Source organism: Aotus nancymaae, unplaced genomic scaffold, assembly GCF_030222135.1.
Source record: "Aotus nancymaae isolate 86718 unplaced genomic scaffold, 86718_ANA_hifiasm-v0.15.2.pri h1tg000097l, whole genome shotgun sequence".
In the NCBI taxonomy this organism is placed as follows: Eukaryota; Metazoa; Chordata; class Mammalia; order Primates; family Aotidae; genus Aotus; species Aotus nancymaae.
The window spans coordinates 4,619-20,720 of record NW_026988512.1 but is presented as its reverse complement, the minus strand read 5'-3'; the positions used below and the strand labels follow the sequence as shown (position 1 = coordinate 20,720).

The 16,102-nt window shown below is 39.3% G+C and overlaps 1 protein-coding gene across 1 annotated transcript; it reads right to left on the bottom strand.

The window, feature by feature from the left end:
• Positions 1 to 4,144: 4,144 nt before the first annotated feature.
• Positions 4,145 to 5,569, bottom strand: TCIM (transcriptional and immune response regulator). The gene has a single exon (XM_012476086.3). It carries the CDS (start codon positions 5,410 to 5,412, stop codon positions 5,092 to 5,094), a length of 321 nt encoding a protein of 106 aa, XP_012331509.1. The 5' UTR covers positions 5,413 to 5,569; the 3' UTR covers positions 4,145 to 5,091.
• Between the last annotated feature and the right edge of the window lie 10,533 nt (positions 5,570 to 16,102).

The following is a 16,102-nucleotide window of genomic DNA, read 5'->3' as shown; positions in this document are numbered from 1 at the left end:
AAAAACTGCTAAACCTTATCGGGACAGAATGCTTACTTCCAAAAGCTCTGTAACATAGTTTTGCCAATACTTAGCTGAACCATATCCACTGTCAATGTGTATGGACATTGAAATAGAACACATTTGCATTACCCATGATAATCACTTAAAATATCTGGAAACTGTTTGCAGGCCAGTTTTTCAAGTAAAAAAAGAGCTTATACCATTTATTTATAATACTTGTTAAATAATAAGAGTCATTCTAAGTATCAGGCATAGTCACAATTTCTTAAATATTTAATTAGGTAATATATTAGTTTTCTGTTTCCACAATCTGGCCTCACAAAGCTTTTCTTGATAATCTTTTACTTTTGTATAATCTTCAGCTGCCACATTGCTGCCCATTGTTATTGAACTCCAAAGGTCCTGTATAGCTTTTCATTCAGTACACCAACTATGAGGCTACAGACTTCTGCAGAATCTGACCAAGTTCAACTGCTTGATGGTGAATTACTTTTCAAGCTATTAACCATATCTTTTCCTAGGACCCAATACACAGTAGCTAGACAGTAAATGTTACTTGTCTATTTAAAGATCTTAATGTTTCTCTTTTACCTTCAAAATAAAATTAATACTTAAACTTGTCATTTAAGATCCAGGTGCCTTTCTTTTTTTCTTTTATCTCTCTCTCTCTCTTTTTTTTTTTTTTTTTGTGACAGAGTCTCACTCCATAGTTCAGGCTTGAGGACAGTGGCACCATCTTGGCTCACTGCAACCTCTGTCTCCCAGGTTCAAGTGATTCTTGTACCACAGTCTCTCAAGTAGCTGCAATTACAGGCATACACCACCATACCCTGCTAATTTTTGTATTTTTGGTAGAGACGGGGTTACACCATGTTGGCCACCTGACCTCAAATGATAGGCCCACCTTGGCCTCCCAGAATGCCCACCTCAGCCTCCCAAAATGCTGAAATTACAGTCATGAGTCACTGCACCTAGCCCCATCTGCCTTTCTAAATATTACCTGGGAATGCCTAGGCCCTTGGTCAGACTGAACTGCCTGGAAATTCTCAAACACTCTTTCCTGACTCCTTGTCTTTGCAAATGCAATAGCATAGGCTAAAACAATTTTTTTTCTCTCTACTACCCCAACTCAGACTTCCAAATATGGAAAATTCTCTGTGGAATTTTCTATGGTCTCCTCCAACTGGGTTAGGCCTCCTTCAATTCTCCTGTTACTCCCTAAACACACACTCAGACATACAGACACACAAATGCGCGCGCACACACACACACACACACACACAGTTTCTGCCTTATGCTTCCAAAGCATTCTGTCTAAATTCCCATCACACTTCTCACGGTAGGATATCCCTTTTAAAACCTTTTCTGTTCTTCTGATATGGAGAACAACAATCCATTCTGGCCGTAGTGGCTCCCACCTATGAGTGCTTACTATATTTTTGTTTCATGAATAGGTAAGATACTAATGCTTCCCCGCAACACATTCCCAAGGTGTGAGAGCAGGGGTTCACTAAATAATCTGTTATGCTGGGAATCCATACAGGCTGTGCTGATAAACCCTCATATGGAGTATAGAAGGGTCACTGAAATACTCTGAAAAAACATACAATCCCCAGACCATGGCTTCATTATTAGTTTATTAACAGATGAGACTTTCCATGGAAATGTCATTGCATACCCTGATTAGCCTCTGATGATGAGAAAAATATAGTCAATCATACATCCTGGACCTATTTCACAAAAAACCTATCTGCCGGATAAATCCTCTTCTGCTGCGGGCCAGGTGATGAACTGAGTGAATAAAATATTGAATCCATGGTTTCTGAGCTCCTTCAATGAACAAACTAAGACCCTTGACTGACTAGAAGAGAGCTTACATGTGGCCTTGTGTTCCAAGGTGCTAATACAAGTGTTATTTTAACTGCAGACTTGAAAGGCTATATCTAAGCACATCCTTGATACAACTAAAACTATTAAACTAAGACACTTTCCCCATGCAGTAAGTGTAATAGATAAATAGACAAACATACCCAGATCAGATTAAAGTGATGCTTCAGAGGCCAGGCCTTCCTGTCTTCAAGACTGACTAACATAGAAGTAATTGTCACTTAAAAGAGAAAGAAAAACTTGGTTTCTTCTAGAGAACCAGTATAGCCTAGTGGCTAGGAATGAAGGCCAGAGTTCCTGGATTTGATTTCTGGAGTTATTAGCTGTGTGTCATTGACCAAGTTACTGCACCTCTCTATGCTTTGGTTTTATTACTGTATTACACACACACACATGCACACACACACACACACACACACACACATCGTTAGCTCCTACATCATGGCACTAATTAAGTGATTATTAATAATACTCAAAAAAACCCACTTTAGAAAACTGACTAATAATAAACACTCAGTGAAAGTTTACAGTGATCTAATGATACAAATATGATTAATGAGCTATTCTTTGATGCTTTTATTTCTTTAATTACAGTGAGATGTCCCAAGATATATTTGCTTATCCTTGTGCCATAGATAAATTTCTGAACTGAACTAATTCTCCCTGTTCTAATGATGTTTGTTTTCACCTCACATTAAATAATAAATGTATTATGAAGCTAAAAATTATCCTTAAGCAATTACATTGATTCCAACTTTTGTTCTCCACAAATGGAAAGACAACATGCTTGTGATAATCTACTGGAAGTGTATTTATTCGCCACACCATTGTGGGTTGCATCCAAATTGCTTTTTAATTTGTTTCCCATGTTACAGCCTTGAAATCAGAAAATAACATAATATACTGCAGGAAAACAATTTAATGCATGCTAATGTGAAAAGAGGAGAAAATATACTTTGTACTCTATTGAAAACAACCGTGGCAGAGTAAATACTTACTGGGTATGTATAAGACACTTAACCCTTGAACTGTGTTTAGCATCCAAGATATGCTTCAATTTTTTAATAGAAAATAAAAATTTTCACTGACAGGCCCTATCGGGGGGATAAAGTTATTTCTAGCACACACAGTGAACATTAAGGCAGCTCAGTTCAGAAGGATGGGAAGCTAGGGTCATGGAGCAGAGGGCCTCTTTATAGCCTTCTCGTCCATACTCTTGTGATACCAGCACAGGGAAAATGAAACAGGGAAAATTTCTGTGGAATTTTCTAGGATGTCCCCAGGCTGGGTTCGGCTTCCTCCAATTCTCCTGCTACTTTGCAAACCCTTCTTTTGTTTATAACTTTTTTTTGGAGTTATAGGTGTCTTTACAAATCTCGTGAAAATTATCAATATTCCTCCTAGAAAAATGCGCACGCGTGTGTGCGCACACACACACACACACACAATTTTGCATATTAATTCGTGATCTTCCTGAATGCTCTCTTGGAAAGAACTCCTTTTTAATAAAGTGATTTGTATTATCTTCAGTGAATGAGTACATTAATATTTGAAAATAGATTTTGCCTTTGATTTTCTTTTTAAAAACATAGTATTTGTAACCTGACTTGTGACCCTCTCAGCAGATTTGAGGCAGTTCAATTGTTTTGTTTTACTGTGATCAGCATGTTGAAAAACCCTGTAGGTGTTTCTGAAATGTTTAACTTCTGGAAAAATTTTATTTCTTTTTGTTAGGAATGCATAGCATGCATTTATGTATGCTGTCCTAGAAATATTGTATTATAATTTTAATGGGAAATAAGCAAACAGATAATATTGTTTCTATATTTGTTCATATTAAACGAACAGTAGTAATATACAGAATCTTGGTCATCATTCAGACTCTAAACGCAAAGCATATTGCTTGGGAGATATAGATGTAAGCATGTACATAGCTACTGTAGTCAAAGAAGAAATTTTTCAAAAGCATAAGGAGAAAGCCTTTTAAAATTCATCCTTAATGGATACATAAATAGCAATGCCAATGAGTCAATCTATGAATTTCTGTATCTATATCTTATATTTTAATATTAGGACAGAGAAACTTCCCAGATATTTGATGTAAGAATTTGTTTTGAAAAAGTTTGGTAATTAATATAAAGCTACTCTAAAGCTATCTTTTTGTGTTAGAGACACATGTTTAGAGAAGTTTGTAATTATCAACATTTACCATCTTATTTTTTACTTTGAGACCAAGCATCACAAATCAAAAGCCGAAAGTTTATAATAATTTATTATTGTTGCATGACATTTGCCAGTAAAATAAATTATAGAAACCACAGCCTCTTTATAAACTATTTAGTATATCAAATTCACTTCCTAATGCTCACTGCGGTAACCGTATGAAATTTAATTAGATTACGTTTTAGCATTAGTCAGATTTTTTAAAATTATAAAATGTTTTCACAGTCTTTTGGATTTATAAAAGACCCCATTATTTTAACATTTGTGCAACCTGCTTGTAATATATAAAAAACCTTTTACAAACCAAAAGGTGGCAAATGGTTTTACTGAGCTGCTGAAGGCATCTTACTTTCTTGACTGGTACTTAACATCCACATGATGCACTTTTTCAGGCATTGTATTAAGTGCAAATAAATAATCAATTATTGATCTCTAAAAATCTATACCAATAGACTACATTCAGGCTTGGCAACATTTTCAACACTCAGATATAAAAATTCAGTAAACAATTTATGCATAGGATTCTCTCTCCCTGTCCTCCCTCTCCCTCCTCCCTCCCCCTACCTATTTGGTTAAAAAAAAAGTTCCGCTTAAATTTAAGTTCTAGGGCCTGACACAGTGACCCTAGATATATGTCATCTCCAGCCATCTGTTTTCTTTAGTTCTCATTACATCTATCCAGGCCCTTATATCAGCATCGATCCTTTCCTGCAGGGACAGGAGAGTTTTCAAATCCTTGCTGAAAGCATTTTGTCCTCCACTGTAACAGCACGGGCGTGAAATTGTTTGGAGTCTTTGTAACCAGTCTGTTCAGTCCTGGTCCCTTTCCAGTCCCGGTCCCTTTCCAGCCTCTGGAGTCCTAACAGAAGAGAAGCTTGCAAGGTAGCAGCAAAACTGCTGCATCTGTGAGAATCTCACAAACTCACTTGGTCTTTGAACGTCCATTCTTGGATAACGTCCTTATCCATTCTGTTGTCCTCAGTGAACTTTGATAGAATATTTCCGCAGTTTCAGAAACTGGAAAAGCTTGTCTTTTGTCCTCTTCTTCAAGGCCATCAGGGCGCGTGTTTTCTCCTCCACATCTTGATCTATGGCAAATATGATCTTAGCTCTCTCCTCTGCTTTCTTGTCTCCAGAGTTTCTGAAGAGCCTTTGCAGTGATTCTTGGTCTATGTTTTCAAAGATGTTGCCCACGGCTTTCTTACGAGAGGCTGTGTCAAAGTGGTAGCCGTGGATGGACGGGCTGACTCGCAGCGACGTGGACATAATGATGGCTTGGTGGCTTCGCTTTGCTTTCATCGATGTGGGGATCTTCCGGAATTCAGCTCCCAGGCTTTCCAGAGAGTCTGTAGTGAAATCATTCTGGGACTGCTATTTAAAGTGTGAACAAAAGCTCCAGGCTCAAATTACACTGGTGACATCAGAGTGATCTCAAGGAAGAATAATCACAGAAAGCCTTAACAGTTGAGTTGCCAACATCCTGTTCTAGTGTCAAACGTTACTAAAAGCTGTGTTCAGTGATTGGGGCAGGGCTGTGAGTATTCATTTTACTTCACATGTGGCAGTAAGATAATATAGATCTGGGCCTTCCTTTAAGAAAAAAGCTGAAGACAGGAAAATACAAAGATAAGACATAAACAAGATTGCTTAGACTCTCAAATCTTCACAAACCACAATTAAAACAAGGGGTTCTGCCAACCACAGGAAAGCTTTTATTCCCAGACAAGTAATTAAAGTGCACTGCAAACATTTGGCAGTCCACATCAGTGCCCTTTGGACATTCCTATCAGGGGCAACTCCAGAGCTACGGAGAGAAAGCCGAGCAATCCAGGATAATAATTTGGGGTGGGTTCAATTCTAGAATGGGATTTTACCTACAAAACGCTGACATGACAGAGCCTGAAAAGACGACTTTTGAGAGATGGTGCACTAGTGCTAATCTGCAGTCATTGAAGACAATTGTCACCTGAGGATAGTGATAATATGAATAATAGAGGATGTCTCCTTAGGCTTGTGTACACATCCTCAACAGTAGCTACCGAAAGCCAGCAGGAAAAGTTAATCAAGTGTTTTACCTGTGCAGTGCCCAAGAGGAATGAAGTGATCTTTTGTTTGCAAATTTATTTTGGCATTTCCCAGACATAGAGTAATAACTTCTTTGGAAGAATATAAACGTGTTCTTCCTGCCTTCCACAATATTCAAGCCAGCCAGTGTCCCCGCTGACATATGGAGTTGTCATATGCTAAATGTGAGCTTCAAAGGTGCTGGAGACTTGGGAATCTTACATCTGGTCCTCTTTCTAGTCCTTTAAGAAAGCAAGACAGGTCTTTTTTTCCTTCTTTTTATCTAGTCAAGTAAGTCCAGAAAGTACATAAAGGGAGACACATTAGGGAAGGTACCTCACTAGAAAATTGAGTTTAGACTCTCATATATTCATTCACTCACTCATTTATCCACTTATTTATTTAATTAGTATTTATTAAAGCTGTGTTATTAGCCAGAACTTTTCAAGGGATTGGAAATAAAACAGTAAGCCAAAAAAAAAACAACCAAACCAAACCATGCAAGAACCCCTTTTTTAACCTTAATGAAGTTTATGTTCTACTGGGAAATAGACAGTAGAAACATATACATTTATAACATATATGATGTCAGAAAGTAATGAATACTATGAGTAAAAATGAAGGAGATTTGTACAGGAGTGGAAGGAGAGAGCTGAGATTTTCTTGGAAAATATTCAGGCACAGCTTCTCGTAATGAGACATTGTGCAAAGATTTAAAAGAGGTGAGAGAGGCAGCCAGCTGTGTGGCTATCCATAGGAGGGGGCTGTGGGCAGAGGAGCAAATGCAGAGGGTTGAAGAGAAGCGTGTGCAAGGGGTGTATGGCGAACAGCCAGGGACCCATGTGGTCAGAGCAGAGTGAGCAGGGCAGAGTGGGTGGAGATGAGGTAAGGGTGAGTAGGCAGTGGGAAGAGGGCAGGAGCAGGATGTGTGCAGCCTCACAGGCTTTGGTTGTGGATTTAGTTCTTACTCTGTAGGAGACAGGTAGGCTTTGGAGAATTTGGAGCAGAGAAATAACATGGTTTTCCTTATCATTTTAAAAGATCACAGTCACTTCTTAGAAAAGAATAGGTTTCAAGGAGACAAGTTGGGAGTGGGGGCAAAAAGACTCGTCAGGAAATGTTGAAATAATCCAGGAAAGAGAGGATGAAGGCTTCTAGGGAGAATGTGGAGGTAGTGAGAACTGATCCAGTTCTGGCACATTGTGAAGGTAAAGCCAAGAGGATTGCTGAAAAAGTAGATGTGAGGAATGAATGACAAGCAGGAGCCAAGGCTGATCTTTTCTGAAGGATCCTACTTGAAAGCCATGTCTAGGTGTGCCGTGTTCAACTCTCCAACCGTGCGGCTCATGTGTGCTCCAGTTTTTCCAAGGCTTCCAGAAGAACGCTTTGTTCTGCTGTCTGTGGCTATGGATTTACAGGCATATAGACTACACCTTTGTGGCAGCCCATTTCCCTTGCTAAATAAAAAAAAATATATTATTATTATGGTAACAAGGATTTACTGAGCTTTTATTATGTGCCAAGCAGAGGGCAAGAGATTCACAAAACCTCTCTTAATTATTGTCATAACTCAAGGATTTATGAACCTTCTTATACTATGTTCTTTCTTGAGGTGACTCTTATGTGGGCTTATGCTTTTTATGATCTCCTATTTATTGATTACTCCTAAATTTTGATCACAGCCTAGGCCTGTTCTCTGAAGTGCAGATTCATTTATTCATCTAACTAATCAATACAAATATATAAAAATGTGGTACACATATCCATTCTGTTATAAAATAAACCTGGCTATGATCCGTAATAATGCCCTCTTTTCTCTCCCTATACATAATCTATGGCCAAAGTCTGTCAGCTCTATCTAGAAAATATTTCCCAAATCTGTCTACTTTCTCTCTATTTTCATTGCCATTTATGGCAGCCCTTCATATGGTGGATGCTGTGATGCGTGACCCAGAACTCTCTAAGATTTTCCCAGGTGCTGAGCCGTCAGCCTGCTTTGGGACTGCCACTACTGAAGAAGTTGACGTCAGCTGAGGGTACCCTTTTTCCCTTCCAGGTACAGCTATATCCAGTGACTGATCCACATGGTGGTGTGAAATCCTGCTCTCCTTGTCCATGTCAACTCTAAGGGGTCATCCAATCTTCAGAGTGCCTTTTCAGGGTAGGCTGAGATCTCCCTTTGTCCAACCCTTTGTCTTTCCCATCTGCAGGCATTGATCCCAAATGGCACTCCGCAACCAGTCACCTGCCTGCTGATCTGCATCTCAGAGTTTGCTTCCTTGGGATCCCAGCCTAAAATACTCTATCATCTCTTGCTAGACTAAGACCAAATAACTCACTTTCCTGGCATTCCTGATTTCCCTCTGGCCCCAGATTCCCTACACAGCACCCAGAGCCATATTTCCTAATAAGCACTCTGATTAAACCATTGCTCTTAGGATAAGCCCAAAACTTTACATGACTTCTTTGAACATGACCTGTTGTGTGTCTTTATGCCTTCAAATTCCTTGGATACACCACATTCATTCCTGCTGTCAGGATTTGCTTATCTTTTTCCTTTTTCTGGTATGTTGTTTTATGCTTTATCTCAGCTAGGTAATTCCTGGTTATTCATCTAATCTCAGCTAAAAGCTACTTGCTCAGAGAGGCTTTCCTAATTCTTGCCAACTTACCCATTACTCATTCTTAGTAGAACTTTTTATTAGAGTTTGCAAACATACATTTGTTTGAGGGATTACTCATTTAAAAGCTCTACCAAGAGCAAGGATTGGATCTACCTTTCTCACTATGTTCAAAGTTCCAAGATCACTTAACAAAACGATTTTTTATATTAGTGTTAAATGCCAGCATATGCAATTTTATTTAATTCTCATAAGGACCCATTGCAATAGAAACTATTGCAGTTCTTAAGTCAAAGGTAAGAGAACTGAGATGACAAACAGTCTATTCCCTGTAATAAACAGAATGATGGCTCCAAAGGTTTTCATGTTTTAATCCCTGAAATTTATGAATATAGACAAAAAGGAACTTTAAATAGCAAAAGAGATCTTGCAGGTATGAACAAATTAAACATCTCGAGATGTGGAGATTTAGCTTGGGTTATCTGGGTCAGCCCATGCAATCAAGAGTTCTTATAAGAGGGAGTCAGAGGGTCAGAAAGGAGAGAAGATGCTGGGTTGTTGTTTTGAAGATGGAAGAAGGAGCCGTGCACCAAGGAATGTGGATAGCAGTTAGAAACTGGAACAGGCAAGGAAACAGATTCTCCCCTAGATAATCCAGAAAGAACAGATTCCTGCCGACTCATTTTAGCCATCTGACATCCTAAACGATAATATAACAAATTTGTGTTGTTTCAGCCCACAAAATTCATGTCACTTTTTTACAGCATCGATGGGAAAATACTATACTCCCCAAACCCTTCAGCTATAAGGCAACTTGAAGCTAGGGCTGCTTGACTCTAAAGTCCATGATCTCAAACTCCATCCTGCAGTGCTTTCAAATTAGCTGCAAGCTCTGTCCTCAAAAAGTCTGGATTATATTTTTACATGACATTGAACAGCTCTCCTTGAGTACTGCCTGCAAGCATTCAGATGAATTTGAGAGATTAAGGAGTTTCAAAATTGTTTAGAGGACAAGACCATCTGTAGGGAAACAATGTCCGTTTCTGTTTTCCAGAAATGTGACACATGCCCTAAGGTTATGATTTGCTGATGCTTTTTGCCAAAGGTAACTCTATGTATGCTTGAAAAGGTATTTACTCTTGCCATCCTGTTCTTTCCCTTCTTTGTATAAATATTTTCAGTGAACGATGTGGATAACAGGATAAAAAGTTATTTGCAAGATTCACGAACTGCACATGGACACCTTACAGAATCATGCTTTCTGCAGTAAAGACAGAAGATAATGAAGGCTGATTGAAAGAAGCAGTTTCTGGTCCAGTGTGTTTTCTTCTGGGCATCAGTTTTCCTGTATTTGTTCATTATACAAAGAGATTTCGTATCTATTTGTCAGTAATAAATGAGCTTGATTAGTTTTGTGTCCAATGAATAGATCTGAGAAAGCAAAGGTAAAGAGGAAAACAAAAATTTATTAAGTGACTAGTATACCCGGTTTTCTACATATAACTGAATTCCTCTTTACAACCATATTGGAGGTGGGTATTAGTGACCTTAATTTTCAACACAAGCAAGGAATTGGACTTGGTGAGACTAAACAATCTGCCCATGGTAAGTGTAAAACCTAAATTTGTTTCCATATTTTTTAAAAAATCTCCAAAATCTCTTCTGGCAAGAGTTTTCTGAGCCTTTGTAGCTCTCTTTTTTCCATGCACTGCCCCTTAGGTTTATCTTTTTAAATTAAAAATGATGGCGCATTCTTATAGTTTTAGTGCATGTCCTAGTGGCTGGTACATAGTGTACAGCCAATGAACAGTTATTTAATTATTACATTAATAGGTTAAAGAAATTAAGTGGACAGAATTTACTTTGATGCTGTCTTTGTACAGCAGTTTAGCTCTGTGGCAATTTCCTGAATGTGGCTAGAGTGTAGAGGCCAACGATCTGGAATTTACACTTTAAATGTCAACTGAATTATCCCTGGACATTTTTGTTTTAACACACAAAAAAAATTCATGCTGTGTTCGAATTTGCAAAGCACTTTCACATATATTATCTCATTTGACTTTCACAACGTCACTGGTATTATCTTCATTTTACAGATGAAAAGGCAAAAGATTACAGAAGTTAAATGAGTTTTCCAGAATCTTAGAGCTAATTAAATGAAGAGCTAACCCTGGAACTTTTGTTTTCTAATTTCAAATTATGTGTTTTTTTCTACCATAGCATAATTTCTTGATTATACTCATTATTTATTCATTTCTTACAGCTTAAAGATTCGACTGCAGCTTTCTTCCATTTGTCTTTTCATGCATTTATTTAGTGATTTATAGATTCATTCACAAATATTTGTTGAATGCCTACTCTGTGTCAGACACACATTGAGAAGGAAATGGACATGGCCCTTGTATTTGTGGAACACGAGGTCTAAAGAAGAAAAGAGACTTTAAACAAATAAGTAAACATGTAATTATGCAAAGAAAATTTTTATACATGCTAGAAAATAAAAATCATCCAAAGACATAAAGGAGAAAACAAGGTAAGGCTTTGTTTAAATTGGTTGGATCATGGAAGGCCTGGGGAAGAGCACGGCAAGGAGTTTTGGAGACAGAAGGAAAATCCTGTGCAAAGACCCTGCGGTAAGAATGAGTTAGAAGACAAGACAACCTACACGGGGAGCGGAAACCGAGGAGGAGAGGAGGAAGATGAGGCTAGGTTGGCAGACAGAAGCCGAATGCTGCAGGGCGCTGAAGACCGAGTTAGAGATGTAAAATGTTGTCCAAGTGCGATTGGCAGTCTTTAAAAGGTGGAAGCATGGAAGGAGAACTGCTCAAGTTTTTAGATTTTGTTTTCTTCTGAAGTCACTTTGCTCAGTGAGGCTTTCCTAATGCCTGCCATTGTACCCATGACTCTTCCTCAGTAGCACTTATTTGAGTTTGGAAACACACATTTATTTTGAGGATTACTCATTTAAAGTCTATCTCTATCAAAAGCGAGGATTGGATCTACCTTTCTCACTATGTTCAAAGTCCCTGTAGCACTTAATAAAAAGATGTCTTTATAGTAGGGTTAAATAACAACATATGCAATAGTATTTAATTTCCATAATGACCATTTGCACTTTGGCTGTTGGGCCATTAAAGGCAACAACAGAAAAAGAACAATCGTGGTTTCAGAGGGCAAGCAGATTACTTTAAAGGCATTTTGGAAGTAAACGCAATGTGATCTGGTGATTTGGATAGAGGGTGGGGTCAGGGTCAATGGAGCTCCCAGGTTGAGTCTTGAACAGGTTGGTCAAGAAGGCTGAGGTGGGGGCAGGTGAAGGTGGAGAAGGTATGGGAGAAAGATCGAGTTCAGACACGCAAGACAGTAAACCTGAAATGTCTGCAGCACAGCCAAGCAGCCAGCTGAAATTGGAAACTAGAGCTCAGAGGAGAAATCTGAAATCTAAGTTTAATTCTTTATTCTTTTTCAGTAAAAATTGTCAAGAAATCAATATTGCCTGTAGCTTTCTTCACTCTATTTATGTATAAATCCAGAATCCAGAATGATGGCTGGCATGAAGTAGATTTTAAATAGTTTTAGAATTCTTTCACATAAAAAACATTTAATATTTAGCCCAGAGAGGGATAGGCAACATACAAAGATGAAACAGCTGCTGGGTTGTTTCTATTTTTCTGATGTTGAGTCTTTTTTCTTTTTCTTTTCCTTTTTTTTTTTTTTTGAGACAGAGTCTCATTCTGTTGCCAGGCTGGAGTGCAGTGGCATGATCTTGGTTCACTACAACCTCTGGCTACAAGGTTTAAGCGATCCTCCTGCCTCAGCTTCCTGAATAGCTGGGACTACAGGCACCCGCCACCACACCAGGCTAATTTTTGTATTTTTAGTAGAGATGGGGTTTCACCATGTTGGCCAGGATGGTCTTGATCTCTCGACCTCGTGATCTGCCCACCTTGGCCTCCCAAAGTGCTGGGATTGCAGCCATGAGCCACCATGCCCAGCATCATTTTTCTATACTTAATAACTGAGATGACAGTCATTCTCCTTAGCAGTTGGTCATTTTCACATAAGGTCTATTCCAGGTTTCTATTCTTCTGTAGTTGTGGTTAATCTCTTTTTAAAAATTATTCAGCTGGAGTGGGATCCAAGACAGCTGAATAGGAACAGCTCTGGAGTGCAGTTCCCAGCTAGAACGCAGAAGATGAGTGAACATCGCATTTCCAAACAAGTTTTGACTGCCCACAGACCACAGACCAGGAGATTCCCAGGCAGAAAAGCACCATGAGTTTCCAGCATGGCTGTTTCAGCTGGCGCAGCAGGTCTCTGCACAAAAACTCACAAAAATCAGAGTGACCATTTCAACTGGTGCCTGGAATGCCTGGGAGACATAGCTGCCCATTCAACAGAAAAAAAAGGGGGCTGAAACAGGGAGCTGGGTGATCTGGCTCCGCAGGTCCCACCCCCACAAAGACCAGCAATCTGAAATGCTCTGGATTGAGAGTTTCACAGCAAGCACAGCTGGACTCAGGATGGTCCAGCTCTGTGAGGGGAACAGCGTCCGTCATGACCAAGGCAGTCCACCACTACTGGGGCAGTCCGCCATTACCAAGGCAATCCACCACTACCAAGGCAATCCGCCATTACAGAGGCAGTCTGCCATTACTGAGGCAGTTCTAACTATACCTCTGTAAACAAAACCACAAGGTAGTTCACACAGCGGCTGGGCAGAGCCCATGGAGCTCAGCAACACCTCTGCTGGCAGACTGTGACTAGGCTACCTCCTCGCTGGACAAGGCATCTGTGAAAAAAGGCAGCAGCACATCAGGAACTTATAAACAAAGCCCCACCTTCCTAGGACAGAGCACCTGAGAAAATAATACAGTTATGAGTTCCTCTGCAGCAGACTTAGATGTACCTGCCCAGCAGCTCTGAACAGAACAATGGAGATCACAGCTCAGCACTTGAACTCCTATAAGGGAATGATTGTTTCCTCAAGCAGCTCCCTGACCCCCATATATCCAAAGAGACACCTCATAAAGGAGAGCTTAGGCTGACATTTGGCGGGTATCCTTCTGGGACAAAGATAACAGAAGAAGAAACTGGCATCAACCCTTACTGTTTTGCAGTCACCACAGGTGATCCCCAAGCAGGCAGGGTCTGGAGTGGACCTCCAGCAGACCTACAGCAGAGGGGCCTGACTGTTAGAAGGAAAACTGAAAAACAGAAAGAAATAACTTCATCATCAACAAAAAGGACGTCCACTCAGAGACCCCATCTGAAAGTCACCAACTACAAAGAACACAGGTAGATAAATCCACAAAGATGGGAAGAAACCAGTGCAAAAGGATGAAAACACCCAAAACCAGAACAACTCTCCTCCTCTAAGGGATCACAACTCATCACCAGCAAGGGAACAAAGCTGGATGGAGAATGAGTCTGATGAATTGACAGAAACAGGCTTCAGAAAGTGGGTAATAACAAACTTCTCTGAGCTAAAAGAACATGTTCTAACACAATGCAAAGAAACTAAGAACATTTAAAAAAGGTTCGATGAAATGCTAATGAGAATGAACAGCTAAGATAAGAATATAAATGAATCAATGGAGCTGAAAAACACAACACGAGAACTTCATGCAGCACACACAAGTTTCAATTCCTGAATTGACCAAGCAGAAGAAAGGATATCAGAGATTGAAAATCAACTCAATGAAATAAAATAAGAAGGCAAGATTAGAGAAAAAAGAATAAAAAGAAATGAACAAAGCCTCCAAGAAATATAGGACTATGTGAAAAGACCTAATCTATGTTTGATAGGTGTACCTGAATGTGACGAAGAGAATTAATCCAAGCTGGAAAAACTCTTCAGGATATTATCCAGAAGAACTTTCCCAACTTAGCAAGGCAGGACAATATTCAAGTCCAGGAAATATGGAGAACACCACAGAGATATTCCTCAAGAAGAGCACCCCAAGGCACGTAATCGTCAGGTTCACCAGGGTTGAAATGAAGGAAAAAATGCTAAAGGCAGCCAAAGAGATCAGGTTACCCACAAAGGGAAGCCCATCAGACTCACAGCAGATCTCTTGGCAGAAACCCTACAAGCCAGAAGAGAGTGGGGGCCAATATTCAACATCCTTAAAGAAAAGAATTTTCAACCTAGAATTTAATATCCAGCCAAACTAAGCTTCATAAGCAAAGGAGAAATAAAATCCTTTATGAACAAGCAATTGCTCAGAGATCTCATCACCACCAGGACTGCCTTACAAGAGCTCCTGAAAGAAGCACTAAACATAGAAAGGAACAACCAGTACCAGCCACTCCAAAAACATACCAAATGGCAAAGAGCATTGATACAATGAAGAAACTGCATCAACCTACGGGCAAAACAACCAGCTAGCATCAAAATGACAGGATCAAATTCACACATAACAATATTAACCTTAAATGTAAATTGGCTAAATGCCTCAGTCAAAAGACACAGACTGGCAAATTGGATAAAAAGACAAGAACCATCAGTGTGCTATATCCAGGAAACCCATCTCACGTGCAAGGACACACAAAGGCTCAAAATAAAGGGATGGAGGAAGATTTACCAAGCAAATGGAGACCAAAAAAAAACACAAAAAAACAAAAAAACCAGTAGTTGCAATCCTAGTCTCTGATAAAATAGACTTTAAACCAACAAAGATCAAAAGAAACAAAGGAGGAAATTGCATAATGGTAAAAGGATCAATGCAACAAGAAGAGCTAACGATCCTAAATATATATGCACCCCATACAGGGGCACCCAGGTACATAAAGAAAGTTCTTAATGAACTACAAAGAGACTTAGACTCCCACACAATAATAGTGGGAGACTTTAACACCCCCCACTGTCAATATTAGATGGATCAATGAGACAGAAAACTAACAAGGATATCCAGGACTTGAACTCAGATCTGGAACAAGCAAACCTAATAGACATTTACAGAACTCTCCACTCCAAATCCATAGAATATAGATTCTTCTCAGCATCACATCACACCTACTATAAAATTGACCACATAATTGGAAGTAAATCACTCCTCAGCAAATGCAAAAGAATGGAAGTCATAACAAACAGTCTCTCAGACCACAGTGCAATCAAATTAGAACTCAGGATTAAGAAAATTACTCAGAACTGCACAAATTCATGGAAACTGAACAGCTGGTTCTTGAATGTTGACAGGATAAACAACGAAATGAAGGCAGAAGTAAAGATGTTCTTTGAAATCAATGAGAACGAAGACACAATGTACCAGAATCTCTGGGACACATTTAAAGCAGTGTCT

Excerpts from the sequence above, each read along its gene's own strand:
- TCIM (XM_012476086.3), bottom strand. The coding sequence starts at position 5,412 with ATGAAAGCAAAGCGAAGCCACCAAGCCATCATTATGTCCACGTCGCTG.